Source organism: Hyperoodon ampullatus (assembly GCF_949752795.1).
Source record: "Hyperoodon ampullatus genome assembly, chromosome: 4".
Classification (NCBI taxonomy): domain Eukaryota; kingdom Metazoa; phylum Chordata; class Mammalia; order Artiodactyla; family Ziphiidae; genus Hyperoodon; species Hyperoodon ampullatus.
In genome coordinates this window covers 175,313,204-175,338,138 of record NC_136917.1, presented here as the reverse complement: position 1 = coordinate 175,338,138, position 24,935 = coordinate 175,313,204, and the positions used below count along the sequence as shown (strand labels likewise).

The 24,935-nt window shown below is 58.7% G+C and overlaps 1 protein-coding gene across 1 annotated transcript in view; it reads right to left on the bottom strand.

Annotated features, from left to right (window-relative positions):
• Positions 1 to 19,677, bottom strand: part of LPCAT1 (lysophosphatidylcholine acyltransferase 1) — a gene marked incomplete at both ends in the record, with an annotated part of 37,682 nt that extends 18,005 nt beyond the window's left edge. Inside the window, 2 exons of the mRNA XM_079702786.1 lie at positions 4,086 to 4,228; positions 19,543 to 19,677. Coding sequence (XP_079558912.1) covers positions 4,086 to 4,228; positions 19,543 to 19,677 — 278 coding nt within the window. The remainder of the gene's footprint in view (positions 1 to 4,085; positions 4,229 to 19,542) is intronic.
• Positions 19,678 to 24,935: the final 5,258 nt, after the last annotated feature.

Genomic DNA, 24,935 nt, shown 5'->3' with positions numbered 1-24,935 from the left:
GACCTCCCAGAACATGCAGGAAAAAGAAAGGGACCGAACTATAAGATATAAAGAAAATAGTTTCTCAGAGTTGAAGAAAGACCCAGATCTTCAGCACCATCTCAAGGTGCTGAGCAGAATGAATTTTGTGAAAAAGACTCATATTATTTCCTTTGAGAATTTTTCAAATTTCCAACGACAAAGAGAAGAGTTTAAAACAAACGTGTTTCTAGCATCAAAGCTGCAGGTGTCAGCAGCGCATCTCCAAAGCTCTGGGGACACATGACGTGAAACCTGCAATTCTATACCCAGTCAAACTACACACCAACACAGAGGAGACAATAAAGACATTTCCAGACACAAGATGTGAATGAGTTCCTCCTGCACATCTTCCTTCTGAGAACCCAATACTCCAGAAAATCTTGGAACAAAAAACAAAGACAAAGAAAACAGGCCCAGGAAATGCAGATCATGCTGAGAGTGCAGCAGAAGAGAAACACACGCCACGCAGCGGTCAGGGCCCCGGACCCTCTGGGAGGAGAATGAATCCCAGGCAGCGGCCACAGGACTTTGGGGTGGAGAATTTTGAGGCTACACTCAGGGCTCATTATTCTCTTGGTTAACAGGCAAAATAAAATCGGAAATTCTGTAAAATGGAAAACACAATACAAGAAGTAAAGTTCAGACTTTACTTCACAAAGCAGGCAGATGTGCAGGTGACTTTGAGAAACTGTGTGAGAGAGAAGCACATGGCGATGCTGACCACCATCTTCACCCACCCCGGGGCCCTGCGTGTGCAGATGCGCAGGCCACCCGGTGCCCCTCGGGGTTGGGGTCCGAACCCGACAGGCCCAGAGCTCACGACTCCTTCCCCAGGGTGACAGAGGCAACGGCAGAAAAGCCACACACACGTGCGGAGGGCATCTGTGTGGCGCTGGGAGGAGGGACTGCAGGCCTGCCCTCGGCCACCCACCCTTCCCCACCACTTTGCTGTAACCACCAACTCGCGTTGCTCCAACAAAAGTGAGAAGCGCCACCAGCATACACGTGGCGACTCAGAGTCGTCATGGAGATGACCCAGGGATGGATGTCCCCACACGGTGCACTCAGGAAAGGGCATCCTCTGCGATGGACCGACTCATGTTACCCCACATTCCTATGCTGAAGCCCTGACCCCCAACATGACTGTATCTGGAGCTAAGGTCCAGGGAGGTCCCGGGGTGGGACTCTGATCCAGGGGACCAGTGTCCTTACAGGAGAGGAAGAGGTCTCGCCTGCGAGGATGCGGCGTCTGCAGGTGGACGGAGGTCCCGCCACGAGCCATGGCTGCCGACCCTGACCTCCCACTTCAGCCTCTAAAACGGTGAGAAACGAATCCTGCTGTCTAAGCCCCGCCATGGTACCCGGTTGTGACGGCTGAACTGACCCTCCTGAACCCTGAGTCGGCCAAGGGCCAGGGCCTGCAGGACTGGCCAGCAGTGTCTCCTGCCCTGCCTGATTGGGTTCTGTAAGAAGATAAATACTATAGGTTTTACAACACTCTGTGTTTTGAAACACAGAGTCTTATGCGAAATTGTGTCGTTCCTCCTTTCATTGAAAACCCAAGATTTTATTTTAGGAAGGTCTGACTGACACTAACTTATATTCAGCAAAAATCCTCCCTGATCAAACAAAAATCTGCTCAAAACCGCACAGCTGTGCCTGGCGTGAACCAACCCACCGCCGCAGCTGATGACATGATGTCCTCTACTCTGAGTCCTGTTATTTTTTTATTTTTATTTATTTATTTTTTTTGTGGTACGCAGGCCTCTCACTGTTGTGGCCTCTCCCGTTGCGAAGCACAGGCTCTGGACGCGCAGGCTCAGCGGCCATGGCTCATGGGCCCAGCCGCTCCACGGCACGTGGGATTTTCCCGGACCGGGGCACGAACCCGTGTCCCCTGCATCGGCAGGCGGACTCCCAACCACTGCGCCACCAGGGAAGCCCTGAGTCCTGTTATTTTAAACTTGTTTCCTCCTAACTCCCCGTGCCCCAAACTCAGGATCCTCTGTCACTGTGTCTCCTTTGAGGAGCTTGGGGCCGGGTGTTTGTTCTTGTTTCCACAGAACCCAGGGCTGTGCACCGAGTTCCCGAGAAACGCTGCTGTGTAGAGACCCCAAGGGCTGCAGGGGGTGGGAATTCAATGTGGGTGGCGTGTGCAGCGGGGGTACATGCCAGTACGCATATAAACACACACATATGCGCACACACACTTATGCACAGACTCACATGTACACACACACACACATATACATACACACATATACACACAGACACGCCCATATACACATATACTCGGAACGATGCTCAGTCTTCGCGTACCTGAGCACCCAGAGCTCCCATGAACCTTAGCCCCACATCTCCCCACGTGGGGCACATCAGGTGTGCACGTCACACACACACACACACACACACACACACGCACACACACACGGTGTGTCTGTGAAGTGAGCGGGCTGTCGGAACTAAAGTTTGCTGTGGTCCATTTATCACCCGATGAGACCAAGTACATTATTGCAGACAAGAAAAGCTACAGGGAGTCAACACAGGGCAGTGGAAACAGCCCAGAGTCACCTGTTTTGAAAAGACAGACGCCGAGGTTGTGCGAGGTTTCCTCCTTCGTGGGGCAGGACGGCGGGGCGGGAGGGGAGCCCCGCCCCAGAACAGAGCAGGGGGAACAGGGAGTTAAGGCACTTTTGATCAACTCATTCGTAATGTGTAAAAAACTACAAAGTCTCTGCTTTCTAGCTACGGGTTCTCAACCAAATGAAAACTGAAATTCTGATTCCTATTTGGTCTGGATTTATTTTGCTTGATTATATATTTGATACCAAATTCATATTTTACAGCTAAAACATTTAAAAAAAACCCCCAAACCTCAAGGTAAAGCCTGATTTCCAAAGAGATGAGAAAACCCAGCTCTCTACCCACCCATGCCCTCTTTCATTCAGTCATTCACTGACCCATTCATTCGTTCATTTGGGAGGGACTTTCCTGTCCCTCAGGCAAGGCTCCGTGCTGGGGACACACCCACGGAGACAGCCACGTCTACCTTCTGGCTTCTAGGGAGGGGGAGAGACCATGGTTCACTTGAAACTGGGGATGGTCTGAGGACGTGAAATATTACCACGAGGAGGGTGAGGGGTCCCCAGGCGCCATGCCCATGAAAGGCTCAGAAAACCCTTGAACCTTAACTGGCTGTCTCTGCCCTGAATGTAACTGCTGTTCTGACCACGGCACGTGGGCAGCGGGGAACCAAGGCCCAGGATGGGCGCCAGTTTCCACAGCCTCTCAGGGCATCCACATTCCAGCAGCTCAGACGCTGGGAGAGAAAGGAGGGGCCTGAGCTGGTCCATAAACCTTGCGGGCCAGGCAGCAGGTAGTTTAGGCTTTGTGGGCCTGTGGCCTTGGCCACAATGACCCCTGCCCTCCAGGACAGCAGCCCTGGATGGCGTACAAATGAATGGGCAGGGATGCATCCCAATAAAACCTCATTCACAAAAACAGGCTGCAGCCGGGTTTGGCCTGTGGGCCCTTTTGCCGACCACCGCCCCTGTGCTAAAATAAGAACACTTCTGTTCTGAATAAACCGTCCAAGGACCCTTAGGATTGATCGGAGATGCAGACACAGGAGGTGGCCAGCAACTTGGTTTTACGACCGGAACGGTGTCTTCTAACACTCAGGAAATACTCACCAAAATCCTTCCCATAGCTCAACGTTTTCCTTCACTAGAAACGGCATGTAGTTTGAGTTAAGGAACAGCTTTAGGTATTTAAATACACAAGAAAACGCTGTGATTTCATGTCCTTTTGTGAGGCCCCTGTTGGATCTTCACTTGAGATGGATTCACGTGTCCATCTACACAAAGCAGAGACCACACGAGCGGCAGCAGGCTGACCTGCGGCCTCGAGGGCAGGGGACAGGGACGCGCAGGGCCCCTGTGCTCAGGGCGCAACACAGCGGCCACTCGGCTCGCGGAGCCCTGGAAGGAGCCTCAGGGCAGGATGCTGGCAGGGGGAGCGCGGCCCTGCGACACCCGCCAGGGCCCCCACAGACGTGCACTCACCTCCGCCACAAGGCCAGGGGTTGCTCTGGCTCCCGCTCAGCGGATCCCAGCGAGGCCACGAGCGCCAGGGGCCAGGCGAGCAGCATCATGACGGCGGCAACCAGCAGCCGGATGGGGAAGAGTGTCAGCGTCATGACGGCGACCTGGGGGGACAGGGCACGGTCACTTGGGGGACTGTCCTCTGGGCTCCTCGCGCCGCCCCCGGCACCCGCCTCCCGCGGGCGCTGCGGCCCAGTCCCTCCTACAGCCACCGAGGGGACGCCTGGGGTCGGGGTGTCCTCCTGGCCGACGGCGCTCCGCTCACTCCCAGCACCCCCAGCAGGCAGCCCCGCCCCCTGAGCCCCCTCCTCAGCGCGCCCAGCAGCCCCTGCACACAAGGATGCTTCCACGGGGCCACAGGCACAAGGGGGGCAGGACTGGGCTCAGACCACAAGGAAGACGGGGACTCGGGGTCTCTCCAACCCCAGGAAGTCACAGACGGGATGGGGGCCCAGCAGGGAGGGAGGGGGGCATCCAGAGCCACGGGTCTGGTCCGGTGGACGCGGGGAAAGCAGGCTAGGGCTCCATGGGGAGGGCAGGCCCTGCACGTGAGGGGGGACACACGGGTTCAGTAGTGGCCAAGTCAGGCTCAGGGAGGGGCCCCGGTGGACGGGCAGCTGTGACTGAGGTCCCAGCACTTCTGCATACAAAGTGACGTTCTGGTCCCACACTGCGGGTGGGCGACATTCAGGAACAGCATGTTTTGTGATGAACTTGCTCTCAGGCGATCGATTAGAAAATAGGGGATGACAAGACAAAACTCATGGAGCCTTACAACAAACAGATGCAGTTTTTGATTATTTGCAAGAAAATACCCTTGAAATACGTAGGTTTGGTGCACAGGAGACAGAAAAGACGGGAAGAGACCCAGGTCCGTGGTACCGTGTCCAAGCTGCTCACCGCCACCACCCGCCGCGCCCATCTCTGCCACCTGCAGGCCTGCGTGCTGACCGTTCCCTGATTCTCTGCGGTCTCCACCAAGGCCAGCGCTGCCCGACAGGAATATAACGCGGGTCACGTGTGCCATTTTACATTTTCTAGCAGCCATGTTTAAAAACACAAAGGTGATGAAATTAATTCAACATGCACTTTATTTAACCCAACACGCCTAAAATACCGTCATTTCCCCACGTACGTAGTACGAGGCGTGGACGAGCCAGTTCACACTCTCCTCATCACGTCCAGGGAGTCCGGTGTGTTCTGGGCTCACAGCACATCTCACTCACGCGCGCCACATTCTAGGTGCCCTACAGCCACGTGTGGCCTGTGCTGCCCACGCTGGTGTGGGTCCAGGTCTCCATGTGCTGTGACGCTGGTGACTTCGAATGGCCTCTGCCCCCCGCCTTCAGGGGCGGGGTCCCCTGGCTGAACCTCTGGTTTCAGCACAAGGTGGAACAGGGCCGGTGACCCCGGACCTGTCGTGGCCGCCGCTGGTGACAATGCCTCCTGTTAAATGGTGGGGGGTCGTCTGCTCCAGGGGGTCAGACAGAGCAGGAACGTGCTGGCGGGAACGTGCCTCCCACCCCGGGTTTTCTAAGCATCTTGTTTTGGGGTCAGCGTGAACGGGGTGAATGTCGCCACAAGTCTTCCCTGCGGGATAATTACGCGCTCATCTGTCACCCTGTCCACGTGACCCACGGCAGCCACGGCTTCTCTGGTGTCACAACCTCGGTTCCAGCGCTGGGAAGCCACCTCTCTTAGGGCCTCGCCAGGTTTGTTTGCCAACACGCGTCTGGAAGGCGAGCCTGGTCACGTCCCCCGCACCGCCGTCCTCGGGCACTGCTGTCCTCGGGTCCTGCGGTCACCACGCCAGACACCAGCCCACCTCGTTGGAGGAATTCCTATGGAGCTTCCTGATGTCTGTTCCAATGCTTTTCATTGTTTATCTAGATTTCCTATTTTCTGGAGTTATTTCAGTATTTCTGTCAGGGAGGAAATCTCTGGGCGTCCTCAGCAGGCTTCTCCTCCCACCAGATTCCCCATCGTGCATTTTCAAGATAATCGTGCGAAGCCGCAGCCTTGAAGTTACATCAACCCTGCCCTGATCTACGCGTCGTTGTTCATATCGTTTGTGCTTCTGAGACCCTTCAGCCTGTGCCGATACACAGCCCTCCCCTCCACTAATCTGTTTACAGAACCACTTGTGCATTTGTTCCTTATCTCTGCTGTGACCTATTCAGTCACATTAATTTTGTGTCTTACAGGGGCCTCTCTCCTCTACTCTGAGTGTACCCTAATGTTCTTTCTAACTTCTTGAGGGAAGAGCCTGGAGCATATTTTCAGAAATACCTTATTTCCCCCAAATTCACATGGAGAAGGCAGCTTTCTCTAAGGACTTTAATTCAATCCCACAAGTTTTAAAATGTAGCCTTTCCTTCATTTCAAAACATATCCTTGTCCATCCTTGCTGTTGTAACTTTGCTGCAGAGGGAGGGCGGAGACACCCCACCTCCTCGCTGGCGGGGCCCTGCCTCTAGGTCTGCCTGTCACCTAGACGGCCCAGAGCTCCGGCTCTGGGGGCTGTGCTGGGAGCCCCGCGTACCCGCTCAGCCTATGACCCGTGGCCGCTGTTCCTCCAGGTTGCAGGGCAGCTGAGTCACTGGATAGTTTGCGGTGTGTCCCCATAAATGGACCCTAAAGCCAGTGCCTGTGCCATAGAGAGAATGAACAGGCAGCAAAGCACCAGACAGGAGCTCCGGGGCCAGCACACTCAGAGCACTCACGGGTCGCGGACACAGCCTGACTGTACAGCCACATTCCACGGCCAGGACGGCTGCTACTGCAGGTAACAGAAGAGAACAACAGGTCTCAGGGTTCCAGAAAGAGCACCCAGTTTCCCCACAGCTTCTGAGGCCCCGGGGAGGCAGCACCCCAGTCTGTCTGGACCAACTGGGGTGATGACGAGGCTTGAAGGGGTGACCCTGGAGTTGGGGCAAGTGCCACCGTTCAAATTGCTGGTTCATGAGCGGATGACGTCCCGCAAGCTGGCTCACCGGCCACTCCCCGTGGACAAGACATGTGACCACATTTGCCTCTCAGAGGATGCATCTCTGCGCCCGCTCTGTGTGTGTCGGGGAGATGGTCCTGGTGTCTGAGTTTTGCAGCCAGCGGGGAAAGGACGTGTGAGTGACCACACAGCCTCGACCCTCAGCAAAGAGGCAGGCCTCCCACAGACGAGGTGGGCAGGTGCCGACGGAACGCGGCCTGAGCCCGGGACCCACCTCGGCTCTGCCGGGGCCGGGGTTGGGGGACGAGGTGGGCAGCAAGCACGCGGGGGCCATGGAAATTGCTTGGAGGAGGCGGGTCCCTTCGGGAGCCCACGGTGGACAGGGGGGACTGGTTTCCTGAGATACTGCCCACAGCTTCAGCCCTGGGCCACCATCAGGGGCCCATCACCCTCAAAAGTGCCAGGTCAACTATATGGTCACCCTTCTCGAGGGCCACACGAGGGCTTGTAACACAACCCTTGAGGGTGACGTCCAATGAGTGCCCAGCTGAGCTACTTGGGTTAAGCCATTAGAAGTTGTCAAACATTTGACACTTCCTGTGATAAGAACTGTGAAAGTGACAATTCTTGTTTTGGATGTAAAACAGTCTCCAGTTCACACTGAATTCATCGAATCCACGGGTCCAGAACTCTCCAGGTGCAGCACCTGAGGTTCCAACACCCGGCTCAGACCAGCCCGGCAATCACCCCTCCTCCCTGCCAAGGCCACCAAGGCCGTTGGCATCACCCAAGTTGGTCCAAGTGCCTTATGTTTCACAACCAACGAGGAAACACAATGCGTTACTTAAGAGACAAGATCTCTAGAGAGACCCAGGCCCTCGCCCAGGGAGGACAGGCCCCAGGGGGCTGCGATGCCTGTGCCCTCGAGCACACGCCTGCTGAGGGACCCCAGTCAGCCGTGCGAGACCCTGACATGACACGTGCGGCCAGGAAAGCACTAGGGAATCGGTGCCAGCAGCTTGGAGAACAGCGGCCGTGTTACAGGCAGAGCAGACGTTCCAGATGCTGGGTGCCAGCACATCAGGACCGTCAGCATGTTGACCGGCAGGCACAGGAAGACTCTCCCGAAGGCGCCTTCCAATGCCAGTGCTTTCATTACGGGAAGAAATCCCACCATTCCAAAGGAACCGCATTCACCAGGCGGCTGGAGGGAAATTCACTCCCTCCTATGATGAAAGAAAATGTAATAAGCAAGCACACACAGGGCCAGCTGGCCACACAAACCCTGCACTGAGCCCACATCCTCGGCCATTACCTCTTTTCTCAGAAAGTTCCTGAAAATCATGCTGATAGAAACAGAAAGAGGGATTTCCCTGGTTAAGAATCCGCCTGCCAATGCAGGGGATACGGGTTTGAGCCCTGGTCCGGGAAGATCCCACATGCCGCGGAGCAACTAAGCCTGTGTGCCACAACTACTGAAGCCCACGTGCCTAGAGACCACGCTCCGCAACAAGAGAAGTCACCGCAATGAGAAGCCCGCGCACCACAACAAAGGGTAGCCCCCGCTCGCCGCAACTAGAGAAAGCCTGCACGCGGCAACAAAGACCCAACACAGCCAAAAATATATAAATAAAATAAATTAAAAAAAAAATCCTAGCAGGACTTTAAAAAAAAAAAAAAAGGGAATAGACTTTGCCCTCGCGCGCTGGGTGCTCGATCTGCCGCAGGCACCACAAACCATCTTCGGGCAGTGGGTAAGATCCATGAACTGATAGAACAGATGTGGACCATCAGATGCGCTGGCCCCTGACATCATGTGGCCAAGAGCTCTGCACCGCTGCCCACAAGGACACTGAGTGCAGAGCCCAGGGCCCACTGGTTCTGCCGGAGTCCACGTGCTCCTGAGGTTCTGGGAATAACCACAGCTCAGAGTTGGTCCCCAGGCCGTGAGGACGGTGCTGGAGCCTCTGTGCTGCAGGTGAGAACTCGGGGTCGGGGTGGGGAGCTGTGCATGGGCACCTGGCCAGCTGGCAGGCCCAGGCCCAGCTCCCCAGGGGCTGCTCACATGGGCGTGCTGCTGGTAGCAGCGGAGCTGGATGCCACCCAGGGCGCCACCGGGGGACAGGTGCGCTGAAGGTCACCTGTGTGACAGACACCAGGGGCCAGCCAGGGGAGGAGCGATGAATTACACGGGACACAGAGGACACATCCCAGGGCAACAGTCGGTAAAAAAGGCACGAAACAAGACGGGACCGACCTGTGCAAGCCAATTAGATGACTTCACAACCTAGAATGAAGTGTTTTCAAGGATGGCGGACCTCGGTGAGCACACAGAAAGTAGGCCAATCACTCACGGTGGTGGGGTTGAGGGGTAGGTGAAGCCTGGCTTAACAGGGGTGCTACACGCACGGCCAGCACAGGGGCCTGGGGCGCACGGAGCCAACATCCAGGGTGCCCAGATCCCAGGTGTGAAGGACAAAAGGGGCCCTGCCCTGTGGGTCTCCCCAAACCGACGAGGATGGGACCCCAGGACACAGGCACTGGGCTGACTGGTGGCCGCAGGAAGTGCCAGAGGCCAGGATACCCCGCATGGTTGCAGAGAACCGCGGGGATGGCTCACCAGCTCACAGGATGCAAGGAAGCAGCTCCAGGAACACGACCGTCAACTCCCCGCAAATCAGTTCACCCTCCCAAACAGCGCGGGCACCCCGTGCAGGACGCAGGCAGGCAGGGCCTGGCCACCCGCCCAGCACATAGGCCGCCAGATGGGGCGTCAGCAATGATCTTTCCAGGGAAGGCAGGGTGCCGGCCACCCCCCAGAGAGAGAACGCACCCACAGTGCATGGGCTCAGATGGGCGAGGAAACTGAGGCCCGGCCAGGGGGCGGGGCGGCTTCCCAAGGTCAGCCGCCGGTGGGAGCAAAGCCAAGTTTCCAGGAGCAGCCTGGACGAGAAGGGGCTGCCCTGGCGGCGGAGGGGGCGGGGGCAGCCCAGGCCTGGGACCCCCTCCCTCCCGTGAGCACCCTCACGTTCTCGGACCCTGGCCTGATGCGGATGAGGCCCCTACACTGACGTCCCAGCTGCCCAGTGCTCCAGAGGCATCAGCGGGAAAACTGGCAACAACCCCCAAACGGACACCCAAGCGGGCCCCGCCCACCTGTCTGTTCCTGGACACACACTTGGGAGTCACGCCACCTCTCTTTCTTACCAACTCCTACTGGCTCCACCTCCAAAACAGATCGGGGTTCAGAGTTCTGCATGGCTGCAGGGTCACCCTTTGACCCCAGGCTCCCCCACGGGCACCGCAGAGGGTCCTTCCCCAGGCTGCAGGGCCAGGGCCAGCACCCTCTCACCCCTCGGCCACGGACGAGGGCCAGAGGGTGAGGAGTGAGGGAGTCAGACAGGCGCCCCGGCCCCGACCCGGAGGAGCCTCCCGAGACAGGTCAGCCGCAGTCCCGCTGGGGCACAGAGCTCACCTCTGGAGACAAGCACAGCTGGGGCAGAGGGGAGGGAGCAGTGCATTCTGGGGCTGGTCTTGTGCTCTCCTGGGAGCCTGGTCCTGGTCACCTCCAAGCTGTTCCACGTGGAGCAAGTTAGAAATGAGGCTCGCAAATTCTGCAGAAACGTCTCCAAGGCACGTGGGAGAAACACAGGAAAGCCTCACCCAGGAAATCAATCTTTTCTTTGCTGTTACTTACATGTATTAAAACAAACAAACAAACAAACAAACAAACTATAAAGCCAGCTGTTTTTGAGAATCCTACTTTAGAGTAGACAGAAGATGCTAAAACTGCCAAGGTGACACCTGATGCCCTGGGCAGCCGGTGGCTGCACCCCAGCCTCGCTCGGGCAGGAAGCAGGCAGAGCCTTGAGGGAACACTCCATCTGCTGGACGCAGCGGTGAGAGAGAAAAAGACACATCTAACTTTATTTTTCTTAGAAAAAGCACAGTTATTGCCACAGAGTCCTACAAGCTGGCACAGTGAAGCCACAGGCCCTTGGAGGTCACAGCTGTGAAGGAGAAGCACCAGCTCTGGACCCGATGCTTGAGATGCAAAGCCAGCAAATCAACCTGAAAACGCATCCCCTCTGCTTACCCCCATCAGCAAAACACCTTTATTAAATATAAAATGCCTTCCGGTCCAAATCATATGCTGCCTTCAAATAGGAAATAACCAGTCCTTTTCACAACTAATTCGAATAGTTAAAATACTTGAAAGCAAAAGCGAAACAGAAAAAGCTGGCATTCTGAACCGTGGCTGTTCACTGGACCTTGTCACACACACAGCTGCCCTCCAGAAAAGGCTTCTCTTTACTATCAGACAAAACACTAAGTGTGGCCAGAGATCCAAGGGGTCAACAGCGAGGGGGGAATGGCTAGTGGGGGCCCAGGGGGCACAGGTCCTGTCCTGTGCTTATTGAGAACTTTCTGTTTATTGGGTACCTGGGCTTCTTCTGGGGGTTTGTCCATCTACATAAATCCTGTGCCCAAATTCACACTGGACTCATGTGTCTTTTTCTTGCTAAGGTGTGACTGTCTTCTTGACCTCAGGCCTCCACTGCCTCACCTCCGAGGCTCTCCATCTACCTGTGTGTCTATTAGGATAATCTGTGCCTCCACTTGGGAAAACTCTCCTTCCAGAGCCCATGCTGACTGTGTATAGAAGCTATTTCTTCTTAGCTCTCCCACTCAAATCTAAAATTAAATATAGCTTTTCTAAAGAGCTATTTTTTTCTTTCAAACTCTCAAGCAGGCCCAACTTCCCCACCATCCTGGTGATATCTACTCAAGAGCTTTCAACTCAAGTTTTAGCGCGTGTTGCCTCATCTGGAGCCTTCTGCAAAATAAGTGTCTTTCGGTAATTCACCGAGTTTACAAATCTGTCCCACAGCCCAACGCAGAGCGATTTTCCTAGATGACAATATTCACCATTTTCAACCACAGCTGACAGGGTGATCTTGTGAGGCCGCAGTGAACACCTGTGCAGCTCTGAGCGATCAGAGCCACTTGGTCGGAAGGAACCCGAAGCATGACGCCCTGCAGCCCAGGCGGCAAGGAGAACCACACACTGGCCCCTCCTCCTCCCAGCCAGGGTCCGAGGGCTCCAGGGGGCAGGTCGAAGCCTTCACATCAGCTGATCCTGCCCGGCTCGGCCTGCGTCTGGCCATGGCACTCACACTGGTCTTTCACGGGGCCGGGGCTTGCCGGTCCCTGGTGCCCAGACACCGCAGGCAGCCGGGGGTGGTGGGGCCCATGGTCCGCAGGCAAAGGAGGTGGGAAGGCAGCCCCAGGGTCAGCAGTCTGCACGGAGGGGCAGCTCGGGGGCCTCGAGGGCAGTGCAGCAGAGATCGCAGCACTGGGGGCCTGAAGGAGGCCGGGCAGGGCACTCAGGCCAGGCTGGAGGCCGCAGTACATTCCAGCAGACGGCAGAGGAGCCCGCCCGGGAGGCCAGGGCAGTGGACGCTTGGGACACCGGGAGCCGCCTGCCACGTGGACTCCGGGTCTCCAGGGCAGTTGAGAAAGGCCCCTAGGATAATAACTGGTGGGGTCCGAGCAAAGCCGGAAGGAAGTGCAGGCGAGAGCCTCCCACGTGTGGGAGGGGAGGCTGGGCCTGGAGGGGCAGGGCGGACACGTGGGGGGCGCCCACAGCCGGTGCCCCGCTCCTGCTTCTGGCCGCCGGCGCCCACCGGGCTGGCCTCTGGGTCTTGCCTGCACCCTCCCTGGCCATCCTCAATCCTCCTCCGAATCACCCAAGTTTTGTACCAAATCTCATCTCCTCCGGGTTTTCAGGACCCCTCTGCTGGAGACCAGAGCTCTGTCCCGGGGTCCCCGTGATGGCGATCTGCAGCCTCCAGCTGTGAAATTCACAGCAAAGCAAACCCCAGGCTGGAGCCCTTCTGTGGGAAGGACGGGTGGCAGCAGCAGAAAGGCTGGAAGGTGTAAGCCTTCTGGGCTGGACATTCCACTAGCACGAGGCTCAGATCCCAAAGCAGGTGCTGGTTCAGGAACTCAGCGACTCCTGACCTCCTTCCCCAGGCATCTCCCCTGTGGGGCTGGGACACCCGGTAATTCTGCGTCTGCAGAAAGGGAGCTTCCAAGGCTCCGAGCTCCCCACCTGCAGAAGCGGACCCAGGAGGCTGCAAGTCCCACACGAAGGTGCCGAGGCTCAGGCACCGGGGTGCAGGGCCCACCCCACCAGCACTCCCAGCAGCCTGGTCCTCGAGAATGTCTCCCCGAGGGGCTGAGAAACACGGGAGGGGGGAGTTGGGGGGCAGCTGAGGCGGGGCACCTCTGTGTCCACAAACAACACACTGGGCCGGAGGGTGCCACCCGAATGAGTGCCAGGGCCCAGAGGTAATGTCTGCCGACTGGCTGGCTCACCACAGGTGGCTATGAATCCCTGGCTGTGTCGCAGGACACGGCGGTCCCTGCCCTCGGGGCTCTCGCGGCCGGCTCCTACCTGCACCCCTTCTGATGTTTTCATTGTCTGAAGCCAGGAGCATCCTACCACGCCCAGCGGGTGGCCAACAGGGGCAGGACACACGGGAAGGGGGGCCTGGGGCGGTCCCCAAGGCAGGGATGGAGGATGCTGTGAGAACCCCGATGACAAAGAACTCCCCCCCACCCCAGCCCCTGCACAGAACGGGCCTGAGAGGCTCAGACCCAGCCCCTCGCTGCCCCCTGCTCACAGCTCAGAGCCGCCCTGACGTCAGACCCACCCTGGCTTGTGGCTCAAGGAAATCCCTTATCTCCAGGGCCCTTACTGCAGGGTTTGAAGAAGAGAATCTCGAAATTCCAGACCTGCAGCATTTCCCGCTGCTTCCACCTGTTCAGCAAATACCTGCAGGAAGAGGCAGGGCCCTGGCCAGAGTCTCCTAGTCCCTCTGCTGTGGGAGCCTCTCCAGCAGCCTCGGGCTCTCTGGGGCTCCCAGCTGCAGGCAGCCCCCCAGCGGGGCACCTCCTACGCACCCCACCCTCAGATACCGAGAGCACCCCCAGGACATCCCAGCTCAACCCCGGCCCAACGGCTGGAGGCCCGTCACCAAAATTCTGCCTCTAGGCCCGCGGCTGTGGGGAGCCCCAGGGAACATCCCGGCCCTACCCCCAACTGCAAGGGGTTCCCCCCAACCACATCCTGGCTGTAATCCCAGCTTTGGGACGGCCCCTCTAGCTGCAAGGCCACCCACGGGTACATTCTGTACCTCCCCCAGCAGCAGGCAGCCCCCCAGAACACCCCAGCTCCGCCCACCCCCCCGCCCCGGTTGCAGGTAGCCCCTGGCCCGCCAGTTCCGGCGTGGGCTGGGCTGGGCCCGGCACTGGGCCCTGGGGCTGCTCAGGGTAGCAGGAGTGGAGAGGAGCCTGGGGCAGCCCGTCCCCCAGCCAGGCAGTCACTCCTCTGAGCAGCCTGGGGAAGCGGGCAGGTGACCGGTCTGACAGCTCCTGAGGACGAGGTACAGGTGAGGCAGTGATGGAAGGAGAGGGCGGGGCCAGGGCAGGCAGCCGGGAGACCACTGCACTGCGGGGACGCAGAGTGGCCCCGGCTACTCTGGGGGGAGGGAGGAGGGGCTCCACATCCCACATCAACCCCTCCGCGCCGGGTGGTCGCAGGCCAGCGACCAGCCGAAGTAAGGGAGCCAGGGTGGGGGACCAGGGGTCCAGCTGGAAAGGCCCAGTGAGGACGTGCGGATTATGAGGCACACGCACAAAAGCGACCACTGGCTCCGCCCTCTTGGGAGAAATATCTGCTGCTACCGAAAGGAGGTTCTGTCACTCGCTCTGTACGTGGGACAGCTGTCAGCCCTCCAGGGCTAGCGAACAGACCCCGGTAGAAAAGACCCCCGCCTTGGGGCGGGCATTCAGTGCCTGGTCCAGCCCAGCGGCATCCCCGCTGTCTCGGGCACCGAGGTCGCTCTGTGCTCCCGGGCTCCTCGGGTGGCCGGGTGGCCTGTCCTCCCCAGCCGGACCTCAGGACCCCGAGCACGACTCTGCAAGGTGAGGCCCAGCTCCGTGTTCCCATCCCAGGGGACTGAAAGGGTAAAAGCGTGAAAGATGTAGTTTAAAAAGCTCTTAAGTGGCAACTAAGTTTTTAGGGAAAATAACTCACTCCTCTGGGTCTAACATGGAAACACGAGTCAGGGGTACACAGGCCGCAGTCCCAGGCGCCCCGGCTCGGCCCCCATCCGGGACCCCTGCGGAGCACCACCGAGGACGCTGGGCCCAAGGGGGTCCCGGAGGCCGGCAGCCGTGTGCGCGGTGACGAAGGGTATTCAGCCACGGTTACACCCCAGCCCACAAGGCTGGAACGTGGTCAAGACACCAAGGAACGTGTGAATGAGCAAATTACTGCAAACCTTGCACTGACGGCCGAGCAGTGACTTGGGCTTCAGGACGAACCCACTACGGCATTTCCACAGGCTATTTCCAAACACACGCTTTCCTCTGGGCTCATTTCAGAATAACTCACAGCAAGACTGAAGGTTTACGGGACACGGAAACACCAACCCTAACTTGCAGCGAACCCGCGAGAAGTGGGCTCGGGCCCCGCCCGCTGGGGATGGTGGCCCTTGTCCTGGTGGCCCTTGTCCCGGCTGTGTGGGTGAGCCCGGGGGCAGGTGGGCAGGGCCCGGCTTCGTGACAGAGGCTCCTGGAGGCCATGCTGGGACTCGCTGGGTACAGGACCACCGGGCACCTCCTCAGACGGTCCCCGGGCCTCGGGGCCGGGGCGGGCCGGGCCCACGCTCAGGGACAAAATCCTGCTTTGTAAAAATGAGAAATAAGACTGTGCTTTGCTCAGCACTAAGGAATTAAAGCGAGAGAAAGAGAAAGAGAAAGAGAAAACTGTGTGTACATGTGCGCGCGTGTGTGTGTGTGTGTCGCACTTCAGGTCAGAAGAACCGAACAAATGAAAAGTCGAATCCTGCACCCTTGAACCCCCCCGTCTCGTTCCTCAACCTTAACCACAATGAAGTTTCACACGAGCATCTTTCCAGAAAATTAGGATCGGATTACAGGAGGCTCCCGGTGAGCTGGAAGAGAAAGTGGCGGGTCAGACACCTGCTCTGAGCCAGCCCATGCTGCCCGGAGCCCGGGGACAGCACAGGACCTGGGCCTCGGCCTCCTCACCTGGACATGAGGACACGGCCCCCGACCCTCCACCCGCCTGCCTTCCAGGGCTGCGCTCCCGGGTCCTCAGTAGTCCTCAGAAGGGGACTCTGGGGCCTTGGCCTCCCAGGTCCCCAGGGACACAGCCTGCTCCTTCCACAGGACACGTGCTCTCCTGGAAGGCCTCCATCTCCTGTTCCCAGTTTCTATTATCGCCAGACCCTCAAGAGCACCGGCTTTAGGCCGGGCCACCTCCCCATTCATCCGCCCCCCGACCCCCCAACCCCACCACCAGGCACAGCGCTGGGGCCGTGGGAGGCGTTGGATGAAGAGCTGCTCACCGTGGAGTCTCCTGCGTGAAGCACCCAGACGTGAGGGTCGTGGGGGGGTGCAGGTGGGCCTGGTGTGTGGACATGTCGGGGGTGGAGCACCGGGGCCACGATGGATGTAAACAGCAGCCTTCCCTTGAGCGGCTGGGGAGTGTGCAGGGCGCGGGCTCCCTGCCCCGGAGCGGCTGCCCCTGACTCGGCGTCCAGACACAGCCCCAGACTCGGGCATTTGGATCAGAACTTGGAGAAAAAGATCGCCCACTTCTGGGCTGTCCAACAGGTCTGTCCCTGGAGACACCCCTCCTGTGATCCTCTCTGAGGACTGGATCGGGGGAGGGGTGCATGCAGGGCCTCTCCCTCCCAGGGCTCAGTTCCAAGGTGTTTGGGAAACCAGGCTGCTCTCCAGGAAGTAAACTCTCGGTGACACTGGTTCAGGGGGTTCAGAAATGGGGAAGCACCAGAGCTGGAGGGGATGTGCTCACACCCGCGGCTTCCAGCGGGAAGTACCCAAACACCCGGTGACATCGAACCACCGCCTGACTCCACATCACAGGGTGATGATATGATATTCCACTATCCATGGGTTTTCAGGTCTCAACCTGTTGTTTTCTGTCCAAAGAGATGCTTAAGCTCCTCACTAAGCTGCAGTTAAATGCCAGATGGGCCAACTGGTCATTAATCCCCAGACACGCAGCAGCCCCTCCCCTACAGCAAACGCCAGCAGGTAAATATAGGCACACTGACTGTTCGATCTCAACTCAGAATTTCGGTGAGCTTCTGAGAGGCCCCCGGGTGTCTCGGACATTGCAGGATCCATTTATGTATTGATTTCGGGAGGTGGGCTTTCTTTGCTTGGATAGGCCAGTCCACTCTGCTCAAACTTTACCATAACAAAGTATGGTAAAGGGGGATAGCTTTGCAGAACAGTGTTGGTAAAAAGCAAAATGCTTCTGCAGACCCGGACTTGGAAATTGGAGACTACAGACTACACCTGGGGCCTCAGACCCCTGGGCAGAAACAGGGCTTTGTTACAAATACACCAAGATTATTCTGACCGGGCCTCTGAAACACTGCAACAAGGTACAAACAAAGTATTACTCCCTTGGAGGCAGGTGAAAACATGCCACCCACCTGTTCGTTTTTTTTTTTTTTTTTTTTTTTTCCCACACACCTATTCTTCTTCTGAACTCATCCAGATGCTGAGGCAACAACTGCCCACAGCTGGGATCCTACAATTCCCAGCCCCATGACCCCCACCTGAGGGGGGCCAGGGTTTCAGACTCTGCTCGGACATCTGTCCCTTTGCTTGTTCATTCCCTCAACAGCCAGCTGGCTCTGCGTGTGGGTCCTCCATCCCCTGGGGCAGTGAGCACAGTCCCGGGCAGGACAGGCCTGACCCCCCACCGTCCCGTGCGCCCGCAGTAACGGGGGCTGCCAGTGTGACAGGGACACAGAGGAGGCCCTCCAGGGCGCAGGGGGCTGCCTGCTGCTGGCGATATCTCACCCCAGACCTGAGGGAGGAGAAGAGGGGCCAGGAGAGAGGGGCCGGCTCTGCATCAGCGGGGGGCCCGAGGGTGACGGGCCTGGGGCACCGGAAACTGCGCGAAGGCCTCAGGGCTCCATCCCAGGGAGCCCCCTCCCGAGGGCTCTAAGCAGCGGGAGGAAGACCCTGGAAGCGGGGGTGGGGGGGTGGGGGAGCGGGGGTGTGACAGTGACGGGGGCTCACTCAGGAGCTCAGAGGAAGCCACTGTGAGCCCCGCCTGGGGGAGACAAGGGGGCGTGTGAGCCAGTGAGGATGAGGGGGGAGGCACCGGGGACCACACGGCGGGTGGGGTGGGACAGCCCTGTCCTTTCGTGTCGCCAGGGGGCTGCCGCTCTCCGTTCTCCCCTCCCCCCCATTCTTCTGCCCGGTTCTGCTCCCATTGACAACCACCGGACCCACCAAGGGGGCGGTTAGAGAAAAGGCAGGCGTCTGGGGAAATGACAGTTTTAGGCTGACTTCAAGATCTTTTCACTTTAATATGATTTCAGATGAGTTACTTTACACATTTAAAAAACTCCGATCTTCCCACAAAAAGTGTTGTCCCAGTTGGAGGTGTACGCCCCACCGGCTAGACAACCCCTGAAGACCCGAAACTTCCCTGCTTCTACGCATCGTTTTGGAGTCAAAGAAAGGCCCTCCCGTGAGCAATCCTAGAGAAATGCGAACACAGCTCACGGTCAGCTCAGAGATCCCACCAGCTCAGAGAAGTATCCCTCCAGGTCGGGAGCCACGTGAAGGCAGGGGACAAGTGTAGGGGGCGCCCTGCTTCCTGCAGCCGCCGTCCCTCAGCCAGGACCAGACCACCCCACAGATAAGACGTGCCAGAAGCAGGCCGCCTGCGCGCTGTACCCCAGGCTGGACAAGGCTGGACGCGACCGATTCTGGCCGCAGACTAACCCCCAAGGGAGTCGCTCAGAAACAACGTGGAAACCCGCAGACGCAGAACCCTCCTGCCGGCAACTCCAGGGGAGCCCACAGTCCGCACCCCACTGCCGCCGGCACTGACTCAAGAGACCAAAGAGGTCCCCACACACGAAGCGCATCAAGTGACGAAGTCACATCCAGGGGGAGCCGCTCCGGTACCGCGCGGGGCCTGCACGCGGCGGCAGTGGACGCCGGGACCAGGACAGCGCGCGGCGCCGACCGACCGGGGTGCGGGTACGAGATCGGGGTGCAGGGGCCAGGGCAAAGGGCTGCGGGGTCCAGGGATCAGGGAAAGGGGGATGGAGCCGGGAGCGGGGACCTGGGGAAAGGGGATGCAGAGCCAGGTTCAGGGCACTGGCGGTGGGAACCAGGGTGACGGGAACCGGGGATGGGGTGAGGGCGGCGGGGGATGCAGGCTGCGGGTCGCAGGGAAGTGTGGCAATCGCGGGCCCCGGGGCGCCGCGGGGCTGGGCCGCGCCCGAAGTCCCCTTCCCGGCCCCCTCCGGCCGCGCATCCCCGACCCTCGGCGCGGCCCCGGGCCCGGGGCGGGCTGGGCACACGACGGACACCCACCTGGGCCTTCTGCAGGGCGCTGAGACGCAGCTCGTGCACGAAAGGGTTCCGCCCCGGGGGCGCCAGCCGCCGCGCGTCGCCGGCCCCCGCGCTGGAGGCGGGGGCGGCTCGGGGATCGCGTCCCCGCAGCCTCATGGCCGCGCCGCCCGCGGCGAGGGGAGCGGGGCGCCGGGCCGGGCGAGGAGCGGGTCGCGGAGCCGGGCGCAGAGATGGGCGCGGGGCGCCGGGCGCAGGCAGAGGATGCGCGGCGTCTGGAGCGGGCCAGGCGCGCGGCCGCGCAGGCGCGGGAGGGGAGGCTGCATGACGTGGGCGGGGCGGGGTGGGGCGGGCGGGGGGCGCCGGCGGGGTGGGCGGGGCGGGCCGGGGAGGGGCGTGCTTGTTCGCCCCGCCCCCCGAGGGCCGGGAGAGACCGCCCCAGCGCGCGCCGACAGCCCAGGGCTCCGCGCGCTGCTCCCGGGTGTGCCAGCCGGAGTCGCTGGGCGCGGGTCTTGAGGGGCGCCGAGGCCCTGGCGGAGAGCCGCTCGCGGTGGCCTGACCACAGGGACTCACGAGCCGGGCCTGGTCCCGGAGAAGGGGAGATCGAGTCCCCAGCGCGGCGCGGCACGCCACGTTGGCCCCTTACGCCGCTCCGGGCGCCGAGCCGGGGCGCGGCCTGTGGAGCGGAAGGAGTGCAGCGACGTGGAGATGGGGCGGGCACGCGCTACCCCGGGCTGTGGATGCAGAGTCCCAGAGCAGTCCCCGCGGGAGGCAGCCCAAATCCCGAGGGACGCTGTTGAGCAGCGCCTGGCCAGGCGCACGTGTGAGAGGTTCCACTGGGTCCCCGTCCTGGACCCAGCTCCCTTGGCTTTTCTTCCTCCTCACCTGTCCTCCTCAGATGGGCTACGCTGCGCTGCTCCGTGGTCCTGCCAGCCCTGGCTGTGGGCTGCACCAGGAGCCCCTGAGGGCAGGCCTCATCCCAGACGCACGGGGTCCACTCAGACCACAGGGTCCAGGGACCCAGTGGTTTGAGAAGGGGGTGATGAATCTTTCTCATTCCCTAAGGACTCTAGTTCTTGGAATTACTCTTTTGGGTGAAGGGGGTACACAGGGGATCCCTAATTTGTGGCACAGTACTAACTAGGGCAAATGCAGAATAACTCCCTGTTCAAAGTCTATAAATTTCAAAAAGTCACCGCAAACCTTTAGTATCAAGAACAGCTACGTTTCCGCACATCTCTCCTTGTGGCCCCCACAGGCAGGTGACGGAGCGCAGGAGCAGGCAGTGGGTGGCGGGTGAGGAAGGACTCCCGAAACCTTGGGGAGGACCCCCAGCTCTTCCCACATTGTTCTGGGGCTGCCTGGCTGACCTTCTCCAAAGCCCTGGGCTCCTGGGGCAGCTGCGTTCTCCTGGGCAGCACGTCAGGGGGTGATCTGCCCTCTGATAACCCAGCCAATACCCTCACGGATGACGTGGTGAAGCCTTGCCATGCTGAGGGCCCTTCTGTGTTTTGATGAAGAGAGAGACGTTGGGGCAAGGAGAGCCAAAAGGGAGGCCAGTGGTCCCCCCCGAAGTCTCTGGCATCCTGCGTGCATTGTTAATACAGAAGGGAAAGTGCACGGCTGCGTCCAAACTTCTTCAAAGCCTCATGCTCGACCTGGGCAAGTGACCACTCCTCAGAACCTCGGTTGTCGCATCTGTAAAAGGCAACTCGAGCGGTGCCTGCCTTCTCCACCATGCTGTGACCACACGAAAGCCCCGGGGGTCATGATGGACCTTGTTTGCTGGTGGACACCGGTGGACACCGGTGGGCTCCATCTCCTTTGCCTCTGAGGCCATTGTCCCTCTGCTGACCTCCTGGATGTTAGGTGGTCAGTTGCTCTGACGGCTGGGAGAGCTGGTGGGATGGTGCGGGGGGCTGGGCAGTGTGAGGGGAAAGGGGTGACGGAGGGATGCTGCACTCACTGACAACGAGCAGAAGCCTGGTGGGCCCCGAGTGGCCAACGAGGGCGGAAGACAGCCAGGAGAGCGGGGCTGGGGAGAGAGGGGTGATGCTCTGGAGTCGCCCCCCCCGCCGGCAGGACCGACCAGGATAGAACTGGGATGGCCACTCAGTGGCAGTAGCCAGCGGTGGAGACCAGCCTGCACTGGGCCGTGGGGAAAGCTGAGGAGGGAAGCGGAGGCCTGGGGAGGGGCGGGGTTCGGATCCAGGACTGTCTCTTTGGGGAAGGGCTGGGGGCAGGAGGCAAAAAGTCAGCCCTACAGGGGAGGTTGAAACCCCCACTGTGGCCCCATCTCAGTCCTGAAGGGTCCCGGATCAGGGGAAGAGACAGGACGGGCTGGGACGGGCTGGGGAGCCCTCTCTGCTCCAGCTGGAAAGGAGGACAGTTACCCGCTGGGGACGAGGGACCTCCGTGTGTGCAGGGGGACTGAGAATGCTGGGTAGGGGCTGGGGGGAGGGTGCCGCGGGCCCGGAAGAGGGGCTGGGGAGCTTGTTGGCTCGCACTGGTCATTCAAACCTAGGCTTCAATTTTCATAGTGTAATGGGATGTTCTGGAAGTCCCAGAGGGCTCTGGAAGCTTGGTTGGGAGAAGCTGGTCTCGGGAAGGCAGTTATAAGCAGTTCCTTTTGCTAGAGGAGAAAGAAAGCTTTCAATCATTTGGGGCCTTAGTTTCTTTGTTTTGGAAAAACCACCAGGTGGGTCCTTTAACCACTAAAGCCAGTCGCCTGGAATCCCCGGGAACCCTCGGACCCTGGACACTGGGACCCAGGAGCTGCTGGCTGTGCTCTGGGGACACAGCTGTGTCCCTTCAGCTCCCCACTCTTGCTTTGCTTGGTTTAGTGAAGGTGGATATAGAGAGAACAACTTCCCGCGCTCCAGATGCACGGAGCGCAGGTGCTATCTGCCCGTTCCTGGGTGATGAGGTAGTTTTGGTTTGTTTAGTTTTTGAATTCTAGAGTTATTTACAGGAGAGGAAGAGACATTCTTTCATTTTCTTCTAATATTTATTTTTAGTTCTGCCTTTCATGGCTGTTTCTAACCCATCTACAGATTTTTCTTCTTACACAGTGACCCGATATTTTCGACACCATTGATCAATCTGTGTCTCCCACTTGTGGTCTCGCTTTGGGCATGAAGAGAAGTGTTTATAAAGCTATTTCTGGATGCTCTATTTTATTCCATTGGTTTGCGTGTTCCTGTGCTGGTACCACACTGTTCTAACATCTATACCTTTGGATTAATGTGCCTTAGTCGCCAGTAGGATGAATTCCAGGTGGCGCTTCAAGAATTATCTTAATCAGACTTCCCCGGTAGCGCAGTGGTTAAGAATCCACCTGCCAATGCAGGGGACATGGGTTTGAGCCCTGGTCCAGGAAGATACCACATGCCGTGGAGCAACTAAGCCTTTGTGCCACAACTACTGAGCCTGCGTGCCACAACTACTGAAGCCCGCACACCTAGAGCCCATGCTCCTCAACAAGAGAAGCCACTGCAATGAGAAGCCCGCGCACTGCAACGAAGAGTAGCCCCCGGTCACCACAACTAGAGAAAGCCCACACGCAGCAACGAAGACCCAATGCAGCCAAATTAATTAATTAATTAATTAATTAATTTAAAAAGTGTTATAGTTTTAGCTTTAACCTTGTAGGTCTAGATTCCATTGGAAATGAATGTTTGTGAAGCCCTGTGGTGAGGGTGGAGACAGAGGCTTATATTGTTTTCTCTCTGGATATCCAGCACCATCGTTGACGAGAAAATCCTTGCACTGTTGACTTACCTTAGCAAATTTGTGACATGAGTATGGGGTCCATTTCTGGACCCCGTGTAGTGTTTCATTTATCTGTACATTGACCCCTGTGCTAACATCACACTGCCTTGATTACTGAAGCTTTGTGTTAAACCTTGAAATTAGATAATGTAAGTCCTCCAACTGTGTTCTGCCTTGCACTGGGGCCTCGTCTCACTGCATGCCCGCCACTCTCCTTGTTACATTTCCTTGCTGATCCCTTTGGGAGAGTTTTCTGTACACATTTGGCCATAAAATACCCAAGCACCGAGTTCACTGAGGATTCTCTGGCTCCGGGCACCCGCTGCCCGTCCAGTCCTCGGAAGGTTCGAGGTGGGGAGGGGTCCTGGCTGCAGTGCCCCCGTGAGCCGTGGGGACGGGGCTGCAGGGCCTGAGTCCTTCCCCCGGGGCCCTCCCCAGGGCAGGGGACAGGTGTCAATGTGGGCACCGTGTGTGTGAACGTGTTTCTAAGGCCACGAAGTATCCCCCCTCGTGTTTTCTTATTCAACCCAACTCTGATGCAATTTGGAGGAAGAAAAAGAAAGAAAATATTACCTATGTGGGGACTTCAACCTATCAAAATATAATGTTGATGAGCGTCAGCCAGTTGAGCGTTATTACACAGGGTTTCTCTAGTACACGGTGAAGAGCATCATCTTCTCTGTACTCAATTTAGATTCAAGGTGCACAATCCAGCGTAGAAGCACAAAGAAAATATTGCTTTTGCATGCTCAGGAATTTACGTTACGTGGTCCCTTCAAGAAAACCTGGCTGCGTCGGTGTCTCCTAGGTTCTGGAGGAGCTCACTCCTGCATCTCTGCGAGCATGGGCTAACCCACCAGCACACACAGGTGAGGTCTGGCCTCTCGTTGGAGGATTTCAGAGCCCTTCCTCCTCCTCAGACCTGGCAGAGGCGAGGATGCGCCCACGGAAGTCTCGTTGCCGGCGTCCAGCTCCACCCGGGGCTGTGGCTGGAGCTGGGCTGCCCGGGAGCTGGTGGCCTGAGCAGCGTCACTGTCTTGCCTGTGTTGGTTTGGTGCCCTCAGCACGGGCTGCTCTCTGGCACCGGGGAGGGCCCAGAACCCTCTGGAGGTGGCAGGACAGCAGAGGGGCCCGAGGTGTCCGTCCTCTCTGAGGGCTGGTGTGGCCACATCCCCGGCCGCCCCGGACCTGCTGCCACCCCGGGCTCCTCACCCTCCCATGGCCGGTCCCGGGGCCTACACTGCTGGGTCCTGGTCTCTCGGCGTCTGGACGCTCCAGGGCATCTTGCTGCTGGCCACGCCCCTCCTCCACCTTACTGTCTGGGCTCCCAGACGCCCCTGGAGTCTCTGTCCACTCTCCCCTGGCTGGAGGCTCCCCTGACCTCGTCCACCCCCGTCAGCACCTTCGCCAGTCTCCCTCTTCTCTCCCGACCTCTTTTTCCCTCCCTCCCCTCCCACTTCCCCTCACATTCGGACCAAGTAGGGCCATTTTATAGATAGAAAAATGGAGGCACAGAGACTGAGGTCAAGATCCAAGTCAGGACCAGTGAAGGCCGCAGCCATGTTTCCAGGTGTCGTTCCTTCAGCTCGCATGTCAGGATGGACTTGCCCCGTGGTCATCCATCTCTGCAGGTGGCCTTCCAGAGA